Source organism: Antechinus flavipes, chromosome 2 (assembly GCF_016432865.1).
Source record: "Antechinus flavipes isolate AdamAnt ecotype Samford, QLD, Australia chromosome 2, AdamAnt_v2, whole genome shotgun sequence".
In the NCBI taxonomy this organism is placed as follows: Eukaryota; Metazoa; Chordata; class Mammalia; order Dasyuromorphia; family Dasyuridae; genus Antechinus; species Antechinus flavipes.
In genome coordinates, this window is record NC_067399.1 from 529499052 (window position 1) to 529520670 (window position 21619).

The window sequence follows — 21619 nt, forward strand, 5'->3', positions numbered from 1 at the left end:
TTGAACTCAAGTCTTCCTAACTCCAGGATTTGCGTTCTATCCATTGCACCACTCAGTTTATCATGTATAGTCCTTTAAATCCTCAGTTGTCTGGAAAAACAAAAGAATTGCAGAATATGTGCTGCCATTTGTATACAAAGACCATATCATGGACCTGTCATCATCTGTAGACTGTCATGGCACCACTGTACTCACATACAAAATACTTTTTGTTGTTGTTATGTCTTTTGATCCTCAAAATAACCTTGTGAAATAATAGAAAAGCTAGCATTTTCTCCATTTTACAGATTAGGCAATAAGATACACAGAGGTCGATTAATAAGGTCCGAAATCACATAGAGCTAGAACCCAGATTTCTTTATTCCTAATGAAGTGTTTGTCCTGCCTTCTTTTGAAAGTGTTTTGTGTTTTTTGTTGGTTTTTTTTTTTTTTTGGAGGGGGGGTTGGTATTGTTGTTGTTTTATGAGTAAAGATGAACTATCCTTGTATCCTTTCTCACCTCGTTCCCCTGGTGACCAGCAACTTGCATTTTTCAGATGGCTAATCATCAGTCTGGTTCATGAATTTCACAGAATAAACTGAATTGGTCATTTGTACTGAAGTTCAGGGCTCTAATTTATGATCTTGTTCTGCTTGGTACCTATTCTAATTAGTTGAGTCATAAAAGACCAGCTCAGTCTGGAGTAAGTCAGACTGTATTCTGTGCTGTTTTATAGTTTACATTGTTTTTATACTAACATTCGGTTCCTTCAAGTCTCATTTGAACTCTGAGTCTGACAATCATTTTATCTGAATAAACCATTTATTCACCTAATGACACTTGGAGACAAAGAGTAACAAAGATAGTCCCTTAAGACTTGTTTGGGAGGACTAATTCGGAAACTATTGCTAATAATTTAATCTCTAAATTATTAGAGATTAAACTTGATATATTTAGTTAGAATCTCATGTAAGTAAAATAAAATGACAAAACTAGAAGTTCATCCAAAGAACAGATTGTCTAAGAAAGAAAGGGAGAAAAAGACATAAGAGAAACAAGAATGATTGCAAAAGTGGAAAGAAAAGACTTAAAAGGTTTTGACGTCTCCCATTCCTACCTCACACAGTCTTACAAGCACAAGCTGTCATAGAGGTTGCAGTTACATTGTCTGCTTTAAGTTTAATAAAAAAAAAAAATCTTCTTAATTTCATTCCTTTCAATTCAATAGAAAGATGGTATGATATAATAGAATGAGCACTAGACTTGGACCTTGAAAGCCTGAGTCTTCATCTCAGATCTAATGTTTATTAGTTATATTAGGTAGGTGTCTTCTTTGAAACTCCCTTTCTTTATCTAGAATAACAGCCTTGCATGATATGTTTCACAGGGCTGTTAAGAAATAATGTGTAGAAATTACCCTGCAGACCTTCAAATACTATATTAATATAATCTAGGATTATTAATCGCAGTAGCTAGAGCTAGCAGGGACCTTTAGGAACCACTTAGTTCATCTTCCTTATTTTGAGGAACTTTAAGGTGTGAGAGAAGAAACCTGACTGACATCACACAGTTTTAAAAGGGGAAAACCTGGATTTGGAACTCTTTCTGCTCCCTGACAATGCTGCCTTATACACATTACTTACAAGAACTCACAATAGATCATCACTGATCATTGTTCATATGGAATCTTAGATCCTCCATTTAACAGACCAGATTTACAGAAAGATTTTCTTTTTAATGATTCCCTTTTCTTAAATGACTCTATCTCTTTTTAAAGGAGCAGTTATTTGAAATTATGACATTAAACTTCATCTCAGTTTTCTGGCTACAGAGCTTTTCCTTGTTACTTTAAATGTAAGCCCATAGGCCTTTCTTTTAATGAGCTGTTTGGGATTGCATGTCCATAATTTATTACTGCAATTACTTTATGATTATGTTTGTAAGTCTTTGCCTTAAATGGACACAGAAATAGTTTATGTCTGTATTCTGTTTTTAAGAGATAGTTTGTTAATTGATAAAGAAAAATACATGTTATGTCTTACTTCAAGCTTTATATATTAAATTTCCCTACCCAGCTACTAAAGCATACAAATAATTAATTACGAAATGTTATCTGTTCATTAGGAATATGTCTCTTCTTTCAACTTACAATAACTATATAGGTGATGTGAATATAATTGCCACTTTGCTATCCAACCCATGAATGTTTCATTTAGCTAAAATGAAACAGTCTTCTTAATTTACTTTACTATATCTGAGATAACAAATGTATGGTAGTATTCTATTTATCTTTTACTTTCCTAAATGTTACTGGATTAAGCTATGGCAGGGTTATATTTGGAGCAATTATTTTAAAAAATGAATAAATTAGACAAACTAAACTCTTTAATTATAATCTCAAATTTCTAATATAATTGGTTTTGCCCTTGTAGATCTTTTCAAAAGGGAAATTTAGTTAAGTGGTTTTTTTTATTAACTATAAATAATATATTCTTTAACTCACAATTGTAATAAATTTATAAGGATTTTAGAACTGTGTTTTTATTATAATGAGATATTGGGATTAGTCAAAGGCTTTAAAATCTGGCATTATCCCAAAGCTATGGATAATATATTTTTCCATTCAGTTCTTTTTTTCTTTAACTTTCATTTTTGTTTGCTTTTCTTCTGTATATCTTTCACCTTTTTTCAGTCATTCCTTCATTATTCCTTCATTTTGCAAGAGTTGGAGAACAAATAGCCACTTAGCAGAGAGTTGAATTTTCGTGGTAACATTTTAAAAAGTCAGTTAATATACTTTTGAATAACATACTTTAGATCTGTGAACAACCAACATGAAGCAAAAAATCTACCACTTTTTAAAGCCTTAGATAACTCAGCTTTTCACACTATTTTATTAATGTTTACTAAGCTTAGTAATATATTCTCATTTCCTTCCAGCACATCATAAAGAACTCTGAGTTAACTTGGTCTTTGGGGGACTTTTGTTTGTTTGTTTCTGTTTTTTCTTTAAACAGGTGCTAGCCAGTGGTCCAGACCTGGAGGCCAACCCCCCTCATCTCCAAACTATGAAAATTCTCTCCACTCCCTGGTAAGAGCCACTTTAAAAACAAATAAATAAATACACACACACACACACACACACACACACACACACACACTTATTTAAGAGTTTGGAGTTCATTTTAGTTAGTATATACCTTGCATATTAATGAAGAAAACAGTAGGGTAGCATTACAAGTGAATTCTTTTCTAACAAATGGTGTAGTTCAGTTAAACAACCTAAGACATAGGGTGTGTCTTTTACCATCTGTTCTTTGGACATCAGGCTTCTGGGCTTAAGACATCTGGTGTTAAAATACTCTTATGAGATTCCCATATCTTTGACAAACCCAGAGCTGAGCCCTGTGTGCACTTCCATGTCTACAAATAGAAGAATGAAAGAACAACCCACAGTTGTGAAATTTGTTGTATATTTGTATGTTTTTATATGCAAGGAACTATGTGCTTTGTACATTGCATTTGTATTAAGATATTAAAATATGTAAAGATTTCTTATGTGGTATTAATTCTTTTATTATAGGGAACATTTTCTTGCACTCTTTCCAGGAAAGAATATTTAATTTATTTGTGTTACAAATAAAAGATAAAGCAACACAGAAGAATTCAGGATTATTCTTATATGCACTGAATATGTAGAAGATCTGGTAGTAGATTGTTAACAAAATTTGTGGTTTTTTTCTATATTTATATTCATTGTATAGGATTAGAAAAGGAACATCTAATGGAATATTGAGCTAGGCTTTGAGTATCTGTGGATATTTCTAGTTTCCAAATATAAAATTTCTTTTTTCTGTGACTAACAGAATTTTTTTAATCAGACAAAAATTTTCTTCTTTCCCCACAATCAAATGAAAACAATTTGGACACTTTAGAATGCTAACCTTATAACTCAAAATTAAGCATTTAGCCTTCTCATATCTTAATACAAGCAGATCTTTATATTAACTTAACTAACATTTTATGCTGACACGCACATCAGCTATTTCCTCATCTCTTTTTGGAATTAATCTTAACCTGTGCTTTGCTTCCTGTTCTGTCTTGACTTTGCCAGAAAAATCGAGTTGAGCAGCAACTTCACGAGCATTTGCAAGATGCAATGTCCTTCTTAAAGGATGTCTGTGAGGTACTATTTCTCTTTAGATGGTGCCTTTTTGTGTTACAGTTAATTCCACTCACCAATACCACTTTTAATCTTCAATTAGTACAAATCACAAAGTCTTTTAACCTCAAACATTTTGCCATTTCATTTTCTAAAGAATTACAAGAGTAGGCTTCTTTTCTTTTATGTTCAAGGAAATGATTGGTTTTTTTTTTAAGTGGGACCCACTGACATATGCTTTTGATTTTGAATTTTCTAATGTGTGAATCTATATACAGACACACGAATGTGTTTGTTTCCTCTGGTTTGTCAAACACCCAAGCTTGGTTGTGCGTACAATGTGAGCTGTGTATGCATTATTCATTTCCAACAAACAACTAGACTTTGGTTGATTTGGGGGTATTTTGCTTGTGCTCCTTTCCCAAATTACCACTTTTCCAAAAGGTCAGCATCATTTTAGAAGTTATCCCTTTCCCCGACTATCAGTAAGACTATAATTTAGTGTCTGATACAGTAATCTGTGATCTGTCATAGCACTGAAAGCATTAACTTTATACTAGATTCATTTTGAGAAGCCACTTTTCCTGATGTGGCATTCATTTAACATCTTCTCCAGATTGCCTTTCTTTTCCTATTGATTCATAATGCCAGTAGCTGCTTTTGATATTGCATTTCACTTAATGTTTTCCATGTAACCCAAAGTAGAAAATGTAGTGGTATAATGAATTTAACAGAGAAACCAACAGTGACCTCCATGTTCCTTTTCAATCTCCACAGCAGTCTCGAATGGAGGATCGCCTAGATAGACTGGATGATGCTATCCATGTGCTACGGAACCATGCTGTGGGACCTTCTACCAGCCTTCCTGCTGGCCATGGAGATATACATAGCTTATTGGGACCATCCCATAATGCATCACTTGGAAGCCTCAATTCAAACTATGGAGGATCAAGCCTTGTCACAAGCAGTAGATCAGCATCAATGGTAACTATCTCCATAGTTATTTGAGAAATCTAAAATATAAAATGTTCAATGTCTTTCAAGATTCAAGCAATAGAGTAGAGCATTATAATGGATTCAAATTTTTAAGTGCATTTCTGGTGATCCAAGTTTTTATGTAATAAACATTTTTCTCCAAATTTTTTACCAAAGGTTATGGAAAAGTAGCAGGTGCATTTATTGACCATCAGTTAGTATCAAGTTGAAGAAATTCCTCCTCCCTTTTCCTTTTGGAAAGGTAGTTGAGGAGTGGCTGGAGGGGTAACCTTTATAGACTTTGGCTTGGTCATTGGCCCATAAAATCCTGCTGTGACCATGTGCAGAAAGCAGAAAGTTTCTGCAGAGAGCATTTTAGCTTATACATGCATTTTTTCCCAGATGTGTAATAATTGGCAGAATAGTTTTTCTCCTTGAAATAGTGGATAGGGAGTCTGAATAGGAAAAGCAGTCCAGAAAGACTGAATTTCAAGTGTTCTGGTCTGGAAAAGCTGTTTATTGTAATTTGGAACTTGTCTTCAATAGCAGATGCTGGCTGAAGCCTGGAAGAAAGCTGCTGGAATGTGAAACCTCGGTTGTGCAGGCCCAAATTTAAACTTTTTTTCCAAATGAAAAAAAGGGGGTGGGATGGGGTGGAGGGGGAGGTGGTTTGAGCACAGCTGTAGTGTAAGTAACAATGGAGAGGAAACAATTTTAAATTAATCCCCAAGAAGAAGAATAAAATAATTCAGTCCATCTTTTCAAAAACATGGGAACTGTTCTGGGGGGGGGGGGAGGGTGGAGGAGTGGGATTATAGGGCTATGCACATCAAAAATGTATGTTTAGTGTCTTATGTTACTCTTTCTCCAAAATATTTCTTAAGAAAAGAAGCTCTTTTTGAACCTGCTTATTTAACTATTGCCATGTGTTTGCATGTTTATGGCATGGTTTTTAAGGTTCATTGCATGCTGTGAAATATTCGCTTATAAAACAGATTCCTAGCTGCAAGCCATGTGATCAAGGCTAAAACTCACCTATCATCAAAATAATTAGGTGCCCCAATTGCTGAAGGCTTGTGTTCTGTAAAATAGGATTGGTTCCAGATTTTCACATCCACATGTTAGACATCTATTTATATTCCTTTCAGAGCCACTGTAGTAAACATCAAACAGGACTGCTAGGTTCCTTATGAATAGTATTTTGAGCAGCCTAGCCAACTTTCAGTGCTTGCATAACTTTGTACCCATATTTAAAAACAAATCAATTTTGCAAAAAGAACATAGTCTTCAGAAGAATAGTTAGATACTTTAATAAAAAAAGATATTGTTGATACTCCATTTGGGAATGCAATTTAAGCATTTTTTCAAGAACCTATATAATAACATTGATAATCACACATATAGAGAATGGTAAATTGATGATTATAATGGGATACTGTTATTTCTCTCTTTGGAAGTTTGACTTGAGAAGAGTATGCATTATACAGAAGTCATGAAATTGAGTCTCCCTCAGACAGCGTTCCAATATAGCAATGAGGTCTTTACATCTCTTCTATTCTTGATCTCTTAATCATTCCTTTCTCTCCTCCATCTCAATTTAAATTGCAAGTTTACTGCTTCTATTTGACTTCACTCTGCTTTGCATTTTGAATCTAGAAATGTCTGTATAACCCAGGTTCCTCCCTCCTGACTTGTTGCTAAGGTGCCATCTTGTTCACTATCTTTATATCTTTAAATTATCATCTCTACCTGATCAAGACATGCTTTAACAAGAAAAAGAATTTCTCAGAGATCCCAATATACAGGAATCCTTTGAAGAGCCTGACACACCCTGCAAAAATCCTCATTAACTACTTTGTAATACCAAAAGATACTGGTAAAAAGAATAGTTCCAAGACATCTTGTTCAGTCATTGGACTTATAAAACTTGAAAGAACAGCAGCAGGACAAAAGAAACTATAGACTTTGCAATTGTTAGAAGCAATTCAGAAGAGTTCAGTTCTCATACTATTGCCTATAATTTTTAGACAATAGAAGGATAGGGAAAATAAGTGAACTATCTTTCATCTTACCCTGCTGGGACTCTAACCATAGTTATCTCCTGAAAGTCTTGTGATACAAGTTTTCATTGCCTAGCTTTCACCAAAAAGATGAAAGCTTCAAGATGAAATAAAGTTGACAACATCCAGTTTGTAGCTGTGACTCAAGGTCCCAGCTGGGAAATTAACTTCTAACCTTGGGTGTTTTTGGTGCACAGTCTCAAATGAAAAAGGACTGGAGTGAAATAAAGATCAAATTCTGCCTGGTGTTCTCTCAGAGCAGGCTGAGGCATGCTTCTGGGAAAGATCTCGAGGTTAGGAAGACTGCTGCCTTTGGCGCGCTCTCATCCGTGATAGAGGACTTCCGGCAGCACAGCTGGGAATCCTGCACTTTGCATACACACTTGGTACCCACCCATATGGAATAAACTCTTTCCAAATGTTTGGAGCAGTGTCTATGTGTATGTGTGTGTTTAATGTTTGGAGTGTATCACCATAACCACTGCCAGCCATCCTCAAAAGTAGCCTTCCTGGTTTGGTTATTTCCATCCTTCAACTTCTAAACACTACAACTGTGTTGGGAATAAGGAATGTGTTAATTCTTTGTTCTGGAGTTAGTCTTTATTATCAATTGGACTCTGATTTGTTTCATATTGAAGTTTCTGTTTCTACTTTCTCAACACAGGTAAGATAAAAGGAAGGAAGAGTTGTTTTGTTTTTCTCTCCAATGCCATCAAAAAAAAAAAAAAAGATATTAAGAGAGAGATTACAATCTAGCTTCAATTTACTAACAGTTTGCAAGATAAAGCCTGTGTAAGAAGCTTTCTTAAAGAACATTTGTTTTTCATTATTTCATTCATTTATTTTCTAAACCAAATAGAGTCATTTTGATTCAGTTAAAATACAGTTCTACAATGTCACAGACCATTCAACTCATTCTTTGTTTTTGCTGGAGTTTTGTTAAATGAGCGCATTATTAGAAATCTCATTCACTGTGATTTCTACATTTTCCATAGCTTAAAGCTTATATTAAACTGATTCCTAGCAACTTTCTAGTGAATTAGTAAGTAAGTGAAGTGCTTTAAACCCATTTTTGGGAAAAAGAAGGTGTTACACATGTTATTCCTATCCTCTACTTCCTCCAAAATCTTTTTGTCTCCTTTGTTTTGATGGGTAGTTTGAAAGTTTAAGTGACTAGTTTGGGTAGCCTGGAATGATAGGAGAGTAGAAATAAATGATACTTGATATTATAACAAAAGAACTATAAACAGATCACTGTCTGCAACTTAAATTATTTCTGATGTTTTTATTGTAGAGAATGATATTTTTATGTAGACAGGAACTTGTTTGTTATATAAGATGTTTGTTGAATCAAATTCTTTGTAGTCACCTGGTCTAAGGATTGTTTTTATAGTCATAGGAAAACAGTTCTACTAACTTAAGTTGAGTGAACATAGTTCTGTATTTGGAGTTAAAGGGCCCAGGTTCCAGTCACTTCAGTTCACTGGACATCAATTTTCTTACATATAGAGTAAGAGGATCATGTAGTACAGCAGAGATAAGGATGTCTAATCAGAATATATATTGAAATCTCAGTTCTGCTATTTACTAGTTATGTTACTGAGAGAATCTTTTCCCCTCTCTGGGTTTCACTTTCATTCTTTGAGAAATATTAAATTGGATTAGATGATTTCTGAGGTCCCTTTCAGTTCTAAATTTTATGATTTCTGAGGTCTTTTCTCTGTAATCAACTTAAGTAGATATTCTTAGTATGTGGAAATGCTATTTACCTATTTGGGAAAATAATTATTTGGTATCTAAAATTGGAGATCTTTCATGTGTACAAAAAATACTTAAATAGTTTGGCATCAGAATACTTTAACTTTTTTGCTATTGTTTCTATACAAGATTCTCAGGTGTTGTAGTGTAGCAATAACTGAAGTTTCATCTTCTGAAGAGTTTTAATTTGAGATTCTTCATTCACTTAATACACAAACAAAAATTAAATTTCCCTGATTTGAAAAAGAAACCAGGAAATGAGTAATTTCAGCTCCTTTTTAGGTGATTAGCCAGTCATGGTTTAATTTTTAATATTTGCTCAATTTTTGAGCCAGATTTTAAAATCCCAGTTTACTTCATTACCTTCTTCCTTTTGGATTTTATAGTCTTGTATTTCTCAATATTTGCTTCAGAAAAATGTTATAAAAATCCAAGATTTATCAAATTAGTATTTGGCATTCATAGACTTGTGTTTAATATACCATTTTAAACTTTAATTTGGGGGAGGGGATGTACTTTGAGAACACATTGAAATAAGAGTTTTGGTTCCTTTTTTCTTGCTTATTTATTTTAATAATAAAGATTTAAAATGAGTTGCAGGAAAAGAAACTAGGGGTTAAAGGTAAAATTGGAATTTAGTAGTAACCTTATTTGATCTAGACCATTCCAGATACCCCAGAAATATTAGGTATTTCCCTGTGACAGGTGCTTGTTGTCTTAGTACCTTGATTTAGGTCTTTCTTTAGTTTAAAGATAGACAACTACTTTTTCTTTAACATGATGTCCTCTGACATCTATCAGTTGTTGTTCATTATCCAGGAATGTGATTTTATTTTCAAGGTATAAGAGATTGAGTTTTTTTTTTAATATTCATAGAAACTTAAGAGCTTTTATATTTATAGGAGCTTCATTCTTATTTTCTTCCATATTCTTTTTTTCTTAACGGTTGCTAATGATACTGGATAATATTTCATTCTTGAGTTTTTTGCCTTCATTATTTACTGTATTCAGGAAATTTAACTCATACTCATTTCCTTGGACTCTTTTTACTTTTTACTTTTACTTTGTTTCACAATATTCTCATCAGGTTATCTCTTATAATTTAAAAGTACCTTATTCAGTCATTGAAAAATACAAGCCAAAGCCAATTGATCTAAATCTGCTTTTAAAAAAATAAGTGTCCTTTTTTTAATGCTAAGAAACTTTAGGTCAGTTTGCTTAAATGTCACTCTGGATAAATATTTTTAAACAAGAAAGCCTGTGTAAGTCTCAAATATATTGTCTCATGAAAAAAAAAAAACCTGAAAGCAATTTTTATTCACTATCCACAGGATGGTCTTTTAGAGATGTAGATTGTCTGTGTCCTACAGAAATTCTGTCCACATAGTTTATGCAGCTTCCAAAAATACTTCTTACTCGTTTATTATTTCTAGGCAATTTCTATGAGGAGAAAAACTGCTTGTGGTTTATTTCATTAAGTCTATATAATCTTAAAAAAATTTTTTTAAAGTTTGTTCCTACTTTTAAAAAGTTTTAACATCTTCATAATTTTAAAACCACTTTGTAATTTAAAAACATTTCATGTTGCTACCAAGACAATTGCTAAGAAAACACAGATTTTTAAGATGGTAGTTGCATATTCACACAAATCAACACAATGTAGGTAAGAGTCCTAACCAAAAAAAAAAACCCTTTTTGGATGAGAATAGCTTCAAAGTAAAGAATGCAAACTATTCTTTAATCAATATATGGATTAATACTAATTAATTGAAATCAGTATTCAATGTATAGTATAATTTGTACAAATGGCCTGTTTGGGATTCAGAATCAGAAGGGGATTCACACAGTACTTTTGGGTTTCTACCCTAATCCACCATCCTCTTATTCATCAGCTAATTAGATTTAACATTTTCCATTGTAAGTACTAAAGCCATTGGTCAAATTAAATGAAAACAACTCCCTCAGTGAGTGTTCCAGCAAAAGTATGGCTATGGATGGGGGTGGGGAGGGAAAAGGAATGAGATTTTAGAAAGCAAGATGATGTCATTTTCTGGGATGGGGCTTTTATTCTGAAGTGAGGACCTCCATGATTATTGAAATTTGGAGGATGGCTGGGGGAGCAGTTCACCCTCCCCAGATACTCTCCCAATAGCAGCTTGTCAGCTGTATGCTAACAAGATGAACAATTAAAACTCCATCCTGTCTGGCTGGCCCCAGGGCCCCTGACTCAGACAAAGGACTGTTTGTACACCTGTTGTGTATGTGGACAGAGCCATTTGAATGCAGCTTTGCAGATTAAAGGCAGGACTTTGGAGCTGAGAGTGAGCAAGGGTTAAAAAGGGATTGTAAGGACTGTGAAAGTTATATTCTCCAGAAAATGTAAGAAGGCCATTTGCAAGAGGAATCAGGTTACAAAGAGAAAGTTTCTGCTAACTTCATTAAGATGAGAAACTCCAGACTTCAAGCTCTGTACTAGTCTGAGGATTTTATAGAAAGTTTATATTTTTGCTCTATCTGTCAATAAATGAAAATGCCTTCATTTAGAAGTCTATAATTTATATTAGCACGATAAAATGCTTAGTTAAAATATGTCAAGGAAAAGTACTTGTTTGTTGACTAGATTTTTTAAAAAGGCATAGATGTTAAAGACAAATCCCTGGTAAGATGGTCATCATCTGCTAGTCATGGTAAGATGGTCATCATCTGCTAGCCATTCTAGGTGCTGAAACATGTTAAAGAATAAAAGAACACAACTTTTCTAAGTCTAGCTTCAGAAAAGCAATGAAAATTGAAATCAGTAGCATTAGGAATTTGGCAGATGTGAACTTGATTTGGTAGGGAAAATATAGTAAATTGTCCCTATCTTTTGTTCTCTTAATTTATTCACTTGAAATAAATAACAACCAGAAATCACATGTATGGGTTTAAAAATGGAAATACTGAAAAGATTGAAAAGTTAACTATGAAATTTGATTCTGTTGTTTTAATGTTTTAAAATACCATATATTGCTAAAAATGCAGGAAAGCCTTTAGTTTTAATTCCATATTGGCTTAATTCATGCTACTTTATTTATTTGAAGAAGAATAAAGAAAAAAACTATAATATTTTAGTTCATTTCCTTTTAATGTGAATGTGAAGATTCAATATGTATTTCAGTAACTAAAAAGATTTAACTAATCAGGAAACAGTAACATGAGAAGAAACCAGTTAGACTCAAGATTAATTTTATTGGCTATTTTCTTAATCATTTAAAATTGTTATGATCCTTAGACCTGAGCCTAAGTTTTTTTAGTTAATGTTGCTTAAGAAGTGGAAAATTGTGTTGGGTTTCCGATCTGTTCTTTCTTTTTTTCTTTTTCTTTTTTCTTTTTTTGGTATTAAATGCATAGATACCTTCTGCTTTGTATAACTTTTGTTTCCCACTATACCTTTCTCCTCTCCCCTCCTCAGTGAACTCTCCCTTATAATATGGAAGGTAAAAGAAAAAGAAAAAAATGCTTAGCAAAATTAACCAATACCTTAGTCTAACATTAAATACAGTGTTCCATATCACTGGTTCCCTCCCTGTGTAAAAAGTGGGAAATATATTCATATTTCTTCTCTGTTGATACTGAAATTGCTTGGGGTTTTTAAAGTGGTTTTTTGAGTCAGCTCATCCCTAGAGAAAGAGATTCTTCTAGTCTCTAACTTGTTAGATTTTAAGAGTAAGCATAACCAATATACCTTTTAAGGGAGAATGTTATGAAAGATACAAAAATATAACTTCCTTCCTCCTTACAAATTTCACAAATAGTTTTTCATTTTTAAGTTTTACTTTCCTACCTACTCAATTTTTGATCATGTAAGCCTATATGTCAATTTCTTGAGATTTATGAAAAATGAAGGCAGATTTGCAAACTCTTTCAGAGGACAAGTTTATTGCAACGAGAAACTATATAATGGTTTTGAAGACATAATCAGCTCTTCATTGTTCACTCCCAATAAAAAGGAGTAGTAGCAGGAGTAATCTCTAAATCATCTGAATTTGGTTATGAGAGAGATATTAAATGATTGGGGATAAGGATGCACAACAATATTTTTAAAGTAAGTAACTTAAAGGTGGAAAAAGATGTTTGCTTTTCTAAACTACAATAGAAAAATTAGTGTAATGTTCACAAATTATTTAGCTGGCTGAACTTAAAGTCAAGAAGTGTTGGACCTAGAATCAGAATGATCTGACTTCAAATCCAGTCTCAGATACTTTGGGCAAGTCTCATGACTCCTATCTGCATCAGTTTCCTCATGCCTACCATTTAAAGTTAATGGGAAGCTGACAGGAGATATTTATAAAGCACTCTGCAAACCTTAAAGCACAATATAGCTGTTATTATCACAATATATCTAGTCTTCTAGAATGATCAGCGTCTGGCCTAAAATCTTACTTTTAGTTCCTGTCTTATGTTTTGGCTCATGGGAAACCATGTATATTAAACAAGGGATAAACTTGCATAAAGGCATTTATCTCTCTCTGGGTAAAGCCTATACTAAGACATGAAAGATAAAAGCTATATTAATTACTCAAGAGGGATTCAAAGCTCAGCAGTTTACTAGGATTGAAGGATTTATTGAAAAACAGTGGTTCTCATGTGTAACTCTGGGCAATAAACCTATTTAATTAAAGGCTTAATCTTCAAGTTGACATGTTTGCTACTGTTCCATTAAAAAGCTTCATCTGTAGTCAGTTTTATTATGAATACAATAATAGACAATTGCATGGACTGGACTGTCCTGTCTTTGATAGCCATTTTTGGTCAACTTTTGATTAAAGATCAGAATTAATAGTTTGGTATTTTATGTACTCTAAAGACTTTTATACTGAATTATCTGAAATTACTGATTGATTTTTGCCATTCTTTGAAAGAAATTTGAAAGACTGCCTGGGGGAAATATGAGAAACAATGAAACTATGTATACTTAGCAAAAGTTTATACATTTTTATACTTCAGTATAAGTAAAGACATGTTATAAATTATTTTAAATGTTCTAGCTTTCTAAAGAATTAAACGTATTAATTAAAATCAGCATAGTTATGAATTTACTTGTAGAGAAAAAAATATGGACTAAGAATTAGAAATCCTCAAAGTACTATAGCAATGTGAATTATTATTATTTAACACTGAATTTGTAGTCAGAAATTCTGAGTTCAACTAATACATTATTAGTGGAATTGTGGACTAATCCAAACATTCTGGAAAGCAATTTGAAACGATGCCCAAAGGACAATCAAACAGTGCATACTTTTTGATCCAGCAATACCCTTACTAGGTCTGTATCACAAGAAGGTTATAAAAAAAGGGATAAGGACCTACATGTACAAAAATATTTATAGCAGCTTTTTTTATGGTGGCAAAGAATTGGAAATTGAGAGGATGTCCATCAATTGGGGAATAATTGAATAAATAGTGATATATGAATATAATGGAATACTCCTTGCTATAAGAAATGACGAATAGGCTGATTTCAGAAAAAGTTGGAAAAACTTACATGAAATGATATTGAGTGACAACCACATTCTGTGAGGACCAGTTCTGATAGATTTAACTCTTCTCAGCAATAAAAGAGTTGATCTAATGATCTAAGGACAATTCCAAAAGACTTATGATAGACAATGCAATCCACATCCAGAGAAAGAATAAAGGAGTCTGAATATAGATTGAAGCATACTATTTTTAGTTTTTTATTTGCTACTTTATCTTGTTTTTTTCCCTTTTGTTCTGATTCATCTTTCACAATGTAACTAATGTGGAATATGTTTAATGTGATTGTAATATATAATCTATATCAGATTAATGACTGTCTTGGGGAGGGGTTAGAAGAAACAGAGAGAGAAAAATTTGAAACTCAGAAAATCTTATAAAAGTGAATGTTGAAGAAATATATTTATCTGTAATTGGAAAAAATAAAGTACTATTTAGTGGAGGATGGGGTAAGAGCATTGAATTGAAATCCTGGCTCTTGACTATGGGTAAATCACTTGGACCTCAGCTTCCTCCTCCCTAAAATGAAGAAGTTGGACTACATGTCCTCTTAAGGTCCCTTCCAGCTCTTAACTATAATGATTTATCATTATTTTTTGTTAAGGGTTTTTAAATTAAAGTTTTATTCTTTGAAGTAACATAAATCTATTTTCTTTTTCTCTTCTCACTCCTTATCCCATGGAAGTGTGGGGCAAGGGAGGGAGAGAGATGTCTTGTCATAAATATGCATAGTTGGCAAAACAAATTTCCTTTATATATAAATTCAAAAAAATATATTTCTCATTCCTTAACTCTACATTCATCACTTCTCTTTCCAGAAGTGGATAACATACTACATTATCAATCCTCTCAAATCATGGATGGTCATCATTTTTTATCATCTTCCTTAAAATTTCAAAAGTATTCATCTTTCTAGAACTGTTGTTACTGTATAAATTGTTCTCCTCAAGACTTATATGAACTTATGCAAAATGAAATTAGCAGAAATAGGAGAACGTTGTACACTTATAGCAATATTGTATGATGGACAACTATGAATGACTTAGTTATTCCTTACAATTCAAAGACCTAAGACAATTCCAGACGTCTAAGGATGAAAAATGCTATTCATCTCCAGAGAAAGAACTGATGGAGTCTAAATGCAGATAGAAGCATACTTTTTTTTTAACTTTCTTTTAAAACATGGCCAATATAGAAATGTTTTGGCACAATTGTATGTGTGTATACACACACACACACACACACACACACACACACACAATCTCTATCAAATTGCTTTCTCTAGGAAGGGGAAAGGGGGAGAAAATTTGCACCTCAAAAATTTTTTAAATGAATGCTAAAAATTGTTAATGTATTTAGAAAACATATAAAAACTTTTTAAAAAATTGTTCTGCTTCTGCTCATTTCAGTTTTTATCAGTTTATAAGTCTTCAAAATTATTATTTTTAATACTATTGATGCTATATAAATATAAATAATGAATAATATCAATATAAAAAATAAAAATAAATAATGTTATATAGTTTCTGCTCACTTTACTCTGCACCACTTCTTTCTATATCTCTTTGAAATTGTCTACTTCCTCATTTCTTATATCTCATAATTCTCCATAGTATTCCTATAACACTACTTGTTCAGCCATTCCTCTATAGATGGGCATGTCCTCAATTTCTAGTGTCTAGTTTGCCTCTACAAAAAGACCTGTTATAAATATTTTTGTATACCTAGATCCACTTTCTCTTCCTTTGAAGCTTTTTTAGATATAGGCTTATTAAGTTCCAGGTTCATTCAGGTCCTGAGTTGTTTTCTTACTTCCTGAATCATCTATATTTTTATATCTTGATACTGTGCAAAGGATTGGATTCTTCAAGTTAAAAATACATAGTGAAAGAGCACAACAATGGGATTGATGGAGTCTAGAGAAATGAGAATTATTAAAGGAATTGTCCTCTTTGTGCTAAGCAATTGCAGAAAGTGCTGAATCAATGGCTTCTTTTAAAAGGAAATGAACTCTTCAAGGCATGACATAGTGATAAAAAATAGTTTCCAATGGAAATGGGTTCTAGTTATCTTCAAACCATCTAATAGAGAGCATGAGCTCATACTCAGAGATAATAAACTTCTACAAAACAAAAAGGAAATCATTTATCATTCACAAAATTCATGGGAATTCATTCCCTTCTCCCCCCAAAAAATTTGAGTTTAGACTTACATATTTTGCTTACTTTTTTTGTGTGTGACCAAAAAAAATTAATCTATTGTCCAATATTCTATTATTAACTCTTTCTGATCTTAGCCAAACTGGTTCTTGCAAAGTAGATGTAGTTTTTTGCATTAAACTCTTTTCTAGTTTTCTTCATAGACCTGCCAAGAGATGCATATCACTGACATATTTTTTAGGAATTTAGGGTTGTTTTTCCACCATGGCAAAGCATCAGAGTTGTAAATTTATGGAAATAGAAAAGTCACATAGCAAAGTTCATTAAATGCCCAGAAAAGACATTGGGCTAGATAGATAAAGAGAAATGAAAGCCAACAAATGGATCATCCAAACATCTTGGTACCTCAGAGGTATTAAAAGAATCAGTGGAAGGTTTCCTGTGTATTCCCTTTAAAAAAAAAAAAAAGATTCATGGAAAAAGATGGAATACGATTGTGCTGAATGAGAAGACATGAAAGAACTGTGAACCACATCATTGGAGGAAGTCACAAAGAAATGAATCCATTAAAATTTCAAAGCAAGGTTGATTTTAATGAATTAGTCACAAGTCACATAAGTAAAAACAGAATAAAGTGGAAAAACACTTTGTTCTCCAAGACATGTTTTGGAGAGTTGAAACACTTCCTCATTGTAAACTGCTTCCTCTTATGCAGTTGATTTGATTTTCTAGATTTGATTTTCTTTTCTGTGGAGCTCAAAGTACTAGCCATCAAATATATGAATCCAAAAATGGGTCAACAGACTAATCTAGAGCAGAGAAACTGCTCTGTCCTTAGAAGGATATGATAGTAATATCTGCTATATTTGATTTAATCATTTAGGTAAAAATATTGTTTTAGTTTGATTTAAAATGCAACAAATATCAGAACATTTGATTTATCTACAAAATAGAAAATAATACTTTAAACTGTCTAGTTTTATATGTCTCCTCTTTACCTTTCTGCTAAATCAAATTAAAGTATTTTGGTCTTGAAGATAATGATAAAAATGTCTTTCTTTGCTTTAGGTTGGAACTCATCGGGAAGATTCTGTTAACCTTAATGGCAATCATTCAGTCCTGTCCAGTACCGTCCCTGCTTCAAGCACAGACCTGAATCATAAAACACAAGAAAATTACAGGGGTAACAATTTGATCCATTGTTATTTTTCATTAATAATGTAGCCAGAGTGTTCTCTTATTTTGTTACATGTCTTTAGTGGCCTCTAAATCAAGTTGCCAAAATGTTTTTAGGTAGTACCTCAGGAAATCAGAAGAGTGAGGAACATGGCCCAAGGCACTGATTTTGATGTGCCAAGCACTAGTAGTGTTCAGTTTATAAGGTTCTAGTAGACTCTCAGTGGCCAAGAGAGTCAAGTTTAATGCCCCCTCAGGCAAGAAATCACTTCCCAGTCTACTTCTAATCTCACTGCATTTCTCTTTCCTTTAATTATACCCTTGACTGAAGCTGAAAATACAAGTCCCTTAGGAAAGAAGAGGAGGTGTGTTGGGTGCACTCAATATGAATAGGTACCTTCCAACATCTGAATGATGATAATTCAGTACAAGCAGCTAGAATTAAAACCTTAACAAGTAAACTGGGAGTGCCCTCCCAAGTACACTGAGCATTCTGCTCCCTACTTTAGTGTGTTAATATTGCTTCTCTTTCATCCTCACCTCCACCTTCAATTACAGTTTAGTTCGCTTGATTTTTTTTTTAACTGGCTGAAGCCTGAAATAATCCATTTCCTTGTAATAATAGAAAAACTCCTTTCTTATTTCAGGGTCGTGTATATTCTTTTTAGTATAAATGCAGTGAAATTTTCTTTGGAATTATGGATAAGAATAGCCAAAAAAAAAAAAAAAAACGACTTTTAAGACTGGCATGATCATGGTGTGTGTTTTTAGACTTATTCATCCTGTTATGAGCATGACTTTCCCACCCACTCTCCACTCCCAGTCTCCCTGATGAACATTCTCAGAATCAGGACAGGTCATTAAACAGTAAGAGAAATCTCCTTGTGGTTTTAGTTCTAATTCAGAACTGAAATAACCCATTTATAATGGAGTAATAACTCTGAGTATTACTTCTCTTTCTCACTTGAATCATCAGGTGGCCTGCAGAGTCAATCTGGAGCAGTTGGTCCAACAGAAATCAAGTCTGAAAATAAGGAAAAGGATGAAAATCTTCATGAACCTCCCTCATCTGATGACATGAAATCAGATGATGAATCCTCTCAAAAAGATATAAAGGTTTCATCTCGGGGAAGAACAAGGTATTTATCAGTAACCTGGTATTAAATCTTTGAAAACCATTGACTATTTTAGTTTGGCTACAAGTAAAAGTAATTACATAATTAAAGACTGTCATATATGTCTAGTACTATAGTATATATGTGTGTGTGTGTTTGTATGTGTATATGTATATGTGTGTGTAAATATATTATAAGATATAATTTTTAGAAATTTTTAGAGTCAGTGTAATAAAGAACTAGGTAAGTGGATTTGATTTGTCAGGAACAGTTCCACAGAGTTTTAAAGTCTAGGTAAGAATTTGAATGGTTAAAGAATAATTTCTTTCTTAGTCCTTTTCCAGATTCTGTGTTATACACATATTAATTATAATACACACATATCTATATGTGTATAATTTTTCCTTTGTTTTTCAAGAGTACAGTGCTAAGAATTATTGTAATCCACATTTCTATGTTAGTTGGAATGGAACCATAGTTCTATGCAATTGGAAGCTCAAATATGTCTTTTCCATGCTCCAGTCATAGACGTCCCTATGATTTATTATGGTAGTTGCTGTTTATAAAGTTTAACATTATTTGTAGTGGCACTTGTCACTTCTTCTGAAAGAAGAAGTGGATAAATAACAAATCATCACTATTATTTTACTGTGTATAGAAAAGTTCATCTGTTTTGGGGTTGGACCCAATTGGCCTTTCTAATCAAGATCTCTTACAACCCTGATATATTATCTACTCTTCTGAGCCATCTTGATTCTTTTTTTATCTTTTTGAGAATGATACTTTTAGTTAGTAAAGGAAATTTGGATCCCATGCTATCCTAAAATATTTAAAACATTTCTATGATTTGTAAGTTAACAGGAATTACTTGAGTCCCCTCTCTATAGCTGACATGACAGATATCAATAGATGCTTAAAGGGCAGGTTAGAAATCCCTGTTCTTTGAAGATGTCATTTCTATATGCCAAAAGGACAAGTTCACTGTGGCATATGATTTTTTCGAACAACTCAGTCCAAGATAGGCTTTCCAGAGAATGCCCTTGAAATTTTAAAGGTCATAAACTGATGATAAATCATTTTTCTCCAGTACAAAAGGAGGGGGCATATTTCTTTTCAAATTTTTCCATCTCTACTTCCACTCTACCCCCTATTCCCACCATATAGTAAACAAAAACAAAAAGATAACTAAAATAATTATGTCTCTTTTGTTTTGATTTTGTAGCAGTACTAATGAAGATGAAGATTTGAACCCAGAGCAGAAAGTAGAAAGGGAAAAGGAAAGAAGGATGGCTAACAATGCCAGGGAACGCTTGCGTGTGCGGGATATTAATGAGGCTTTCAAAGAACTGGGAAGAATGTGTCAGCTTCACTTAAAGAGTGAAAAACCTCAGACAAAGCTCCTTATTCTTCACCAGGCCGTGGCAGTCATCCTCAGTCTAGAACAGCAAGTCCGAGGTAACTAACTTTCCCATTGGCAAGATAACAACTTTTCTAACTCAGAAGGGCAGACCTTTATTTTTGTGTGTGGGAAGGGAGGTGAATGGAAGGTTGACTCCATAGACACAAGACTTGAGGATTTCCCCATGATTCCCATTCCCTCTGCTACTCTGTCCATGGGACAGTATTCACCTTCAGAACTTTGATGACTTTATGACATTTAATAAATGCTTGTTGACTGATGATTGCTTTCTGAATACAGTCACTACTTGTTGGCTTACAGTCTTGTTCACAAGGAATGAATACCCTCACTCAACTTACTTTTCCTGCTCCTGTTGACTCTTGTCTGACCTTTTAGACTAGCCCTTACTTTCCTAGACTTGTTTCCTTCCAGGATCTCTCCATCTTAGCTGACATCTCTAAACTTGAATTCATTCCAACCAGAACTACTATGCCTGATACTTCCATCCCTATCTACAACTTTGATCCTCAACCTTTTGCCTGCCCAAGCCAGATCTCATCGGGCTATGTAGATTTTGGTTTTGCTTGGCTCTTTAAGTACTATAAACCTACTTCGTCACTGTGCTATTTGACATACATTTCCTTCTCATGGTCATAAGTACACATTAGTAAGTATACTGCTGCCATTAATTGTTTTCCTACCCCAGTCTTGCTCTACCACCTCAAGTGATTTGGTGGTCCTTTGGGGAGTTGTGCAACTTAATTAGTACCACATATTTTTTTAGTTCTATATTCCTCCATCCTAACACAGTAGAATACACATGACCTTTTCTGCAAGACTTCTTTTAATTTCTTTCTGAGAAACTAATGAATTTGGCTTGGATTAACTGGGCATAATCTTTGATTGTATTTTGTATCTTTGGACAGGAGATAGACTTCCTCCAATGAGTGAAATAATGAGGAATGGGAGATTCTCCATGACCCCAGCATACCACAAATGTCAGATATATTTCTTTAATGGCATATTAAACAAACCAATTAAGTGTCCCCATTTCAGACTTTGTAGAGGTTGGACTAGATAATCTATTATCTATACCTTCTAGCTTAAAATTCTATGATTTTAAGAGTGCTCTTGATTCAGATCAATGATTAGAGGACATTTTTGGGAAGCACATAGTGTCTGATCTAAATTACCAGTGATTATCAAAGTCCTTAATATACCTGATTTTTTAGAAGAACTGCTGTGGGCAGAATTCCATTTTAAATGGTAGGAAGATTAAAAAAAAAAAAAAAACTTGATAAACTGTAGCCCTATATTT

At 33.3% G+C, this 21619-nt stretch overlaps 1 protein-coding gene across 5 annotated transcripts in view; it reads left to right on the forward strand.

Moving 5' to 3' along the window:
• The window catches only part of TCF12 (transcription factor 12), a 407755-nt gene that overhangs the window by 379022 nt on the left and 7114 nt on the right, over positions 1-21619 (forward strand). For 2 of the 5 annotated variants that reach the window (XM_051980716.1, XM_051980719.1), the window contains 6 exons: positions 2998-3071; positions 4095-4166; positions 4920-5126; positions 17680-17794; positions 18764-18926; positions 20125-20357. In XM_051980716.1, coding sequence (XP_051836676.1) covers positions 2998-3071; positions 4095-4166; positions 4920-5126; positions 17680-17794; positions 18764-18926; positions 20125-20357 — 864 coding nt within the window. The remainder of the gene's footprint in view (positions 1-2997; positions 3072-4094; positions 4167-4919; positions 5127-17679; positions 17795-18763; positions 18927-20124; positions 20358-21619) is intronic. The other 3 variants (XM_051980717.1, XM_051980720.1, XM_051980718.1) reach the window with 2 other exon arrangements.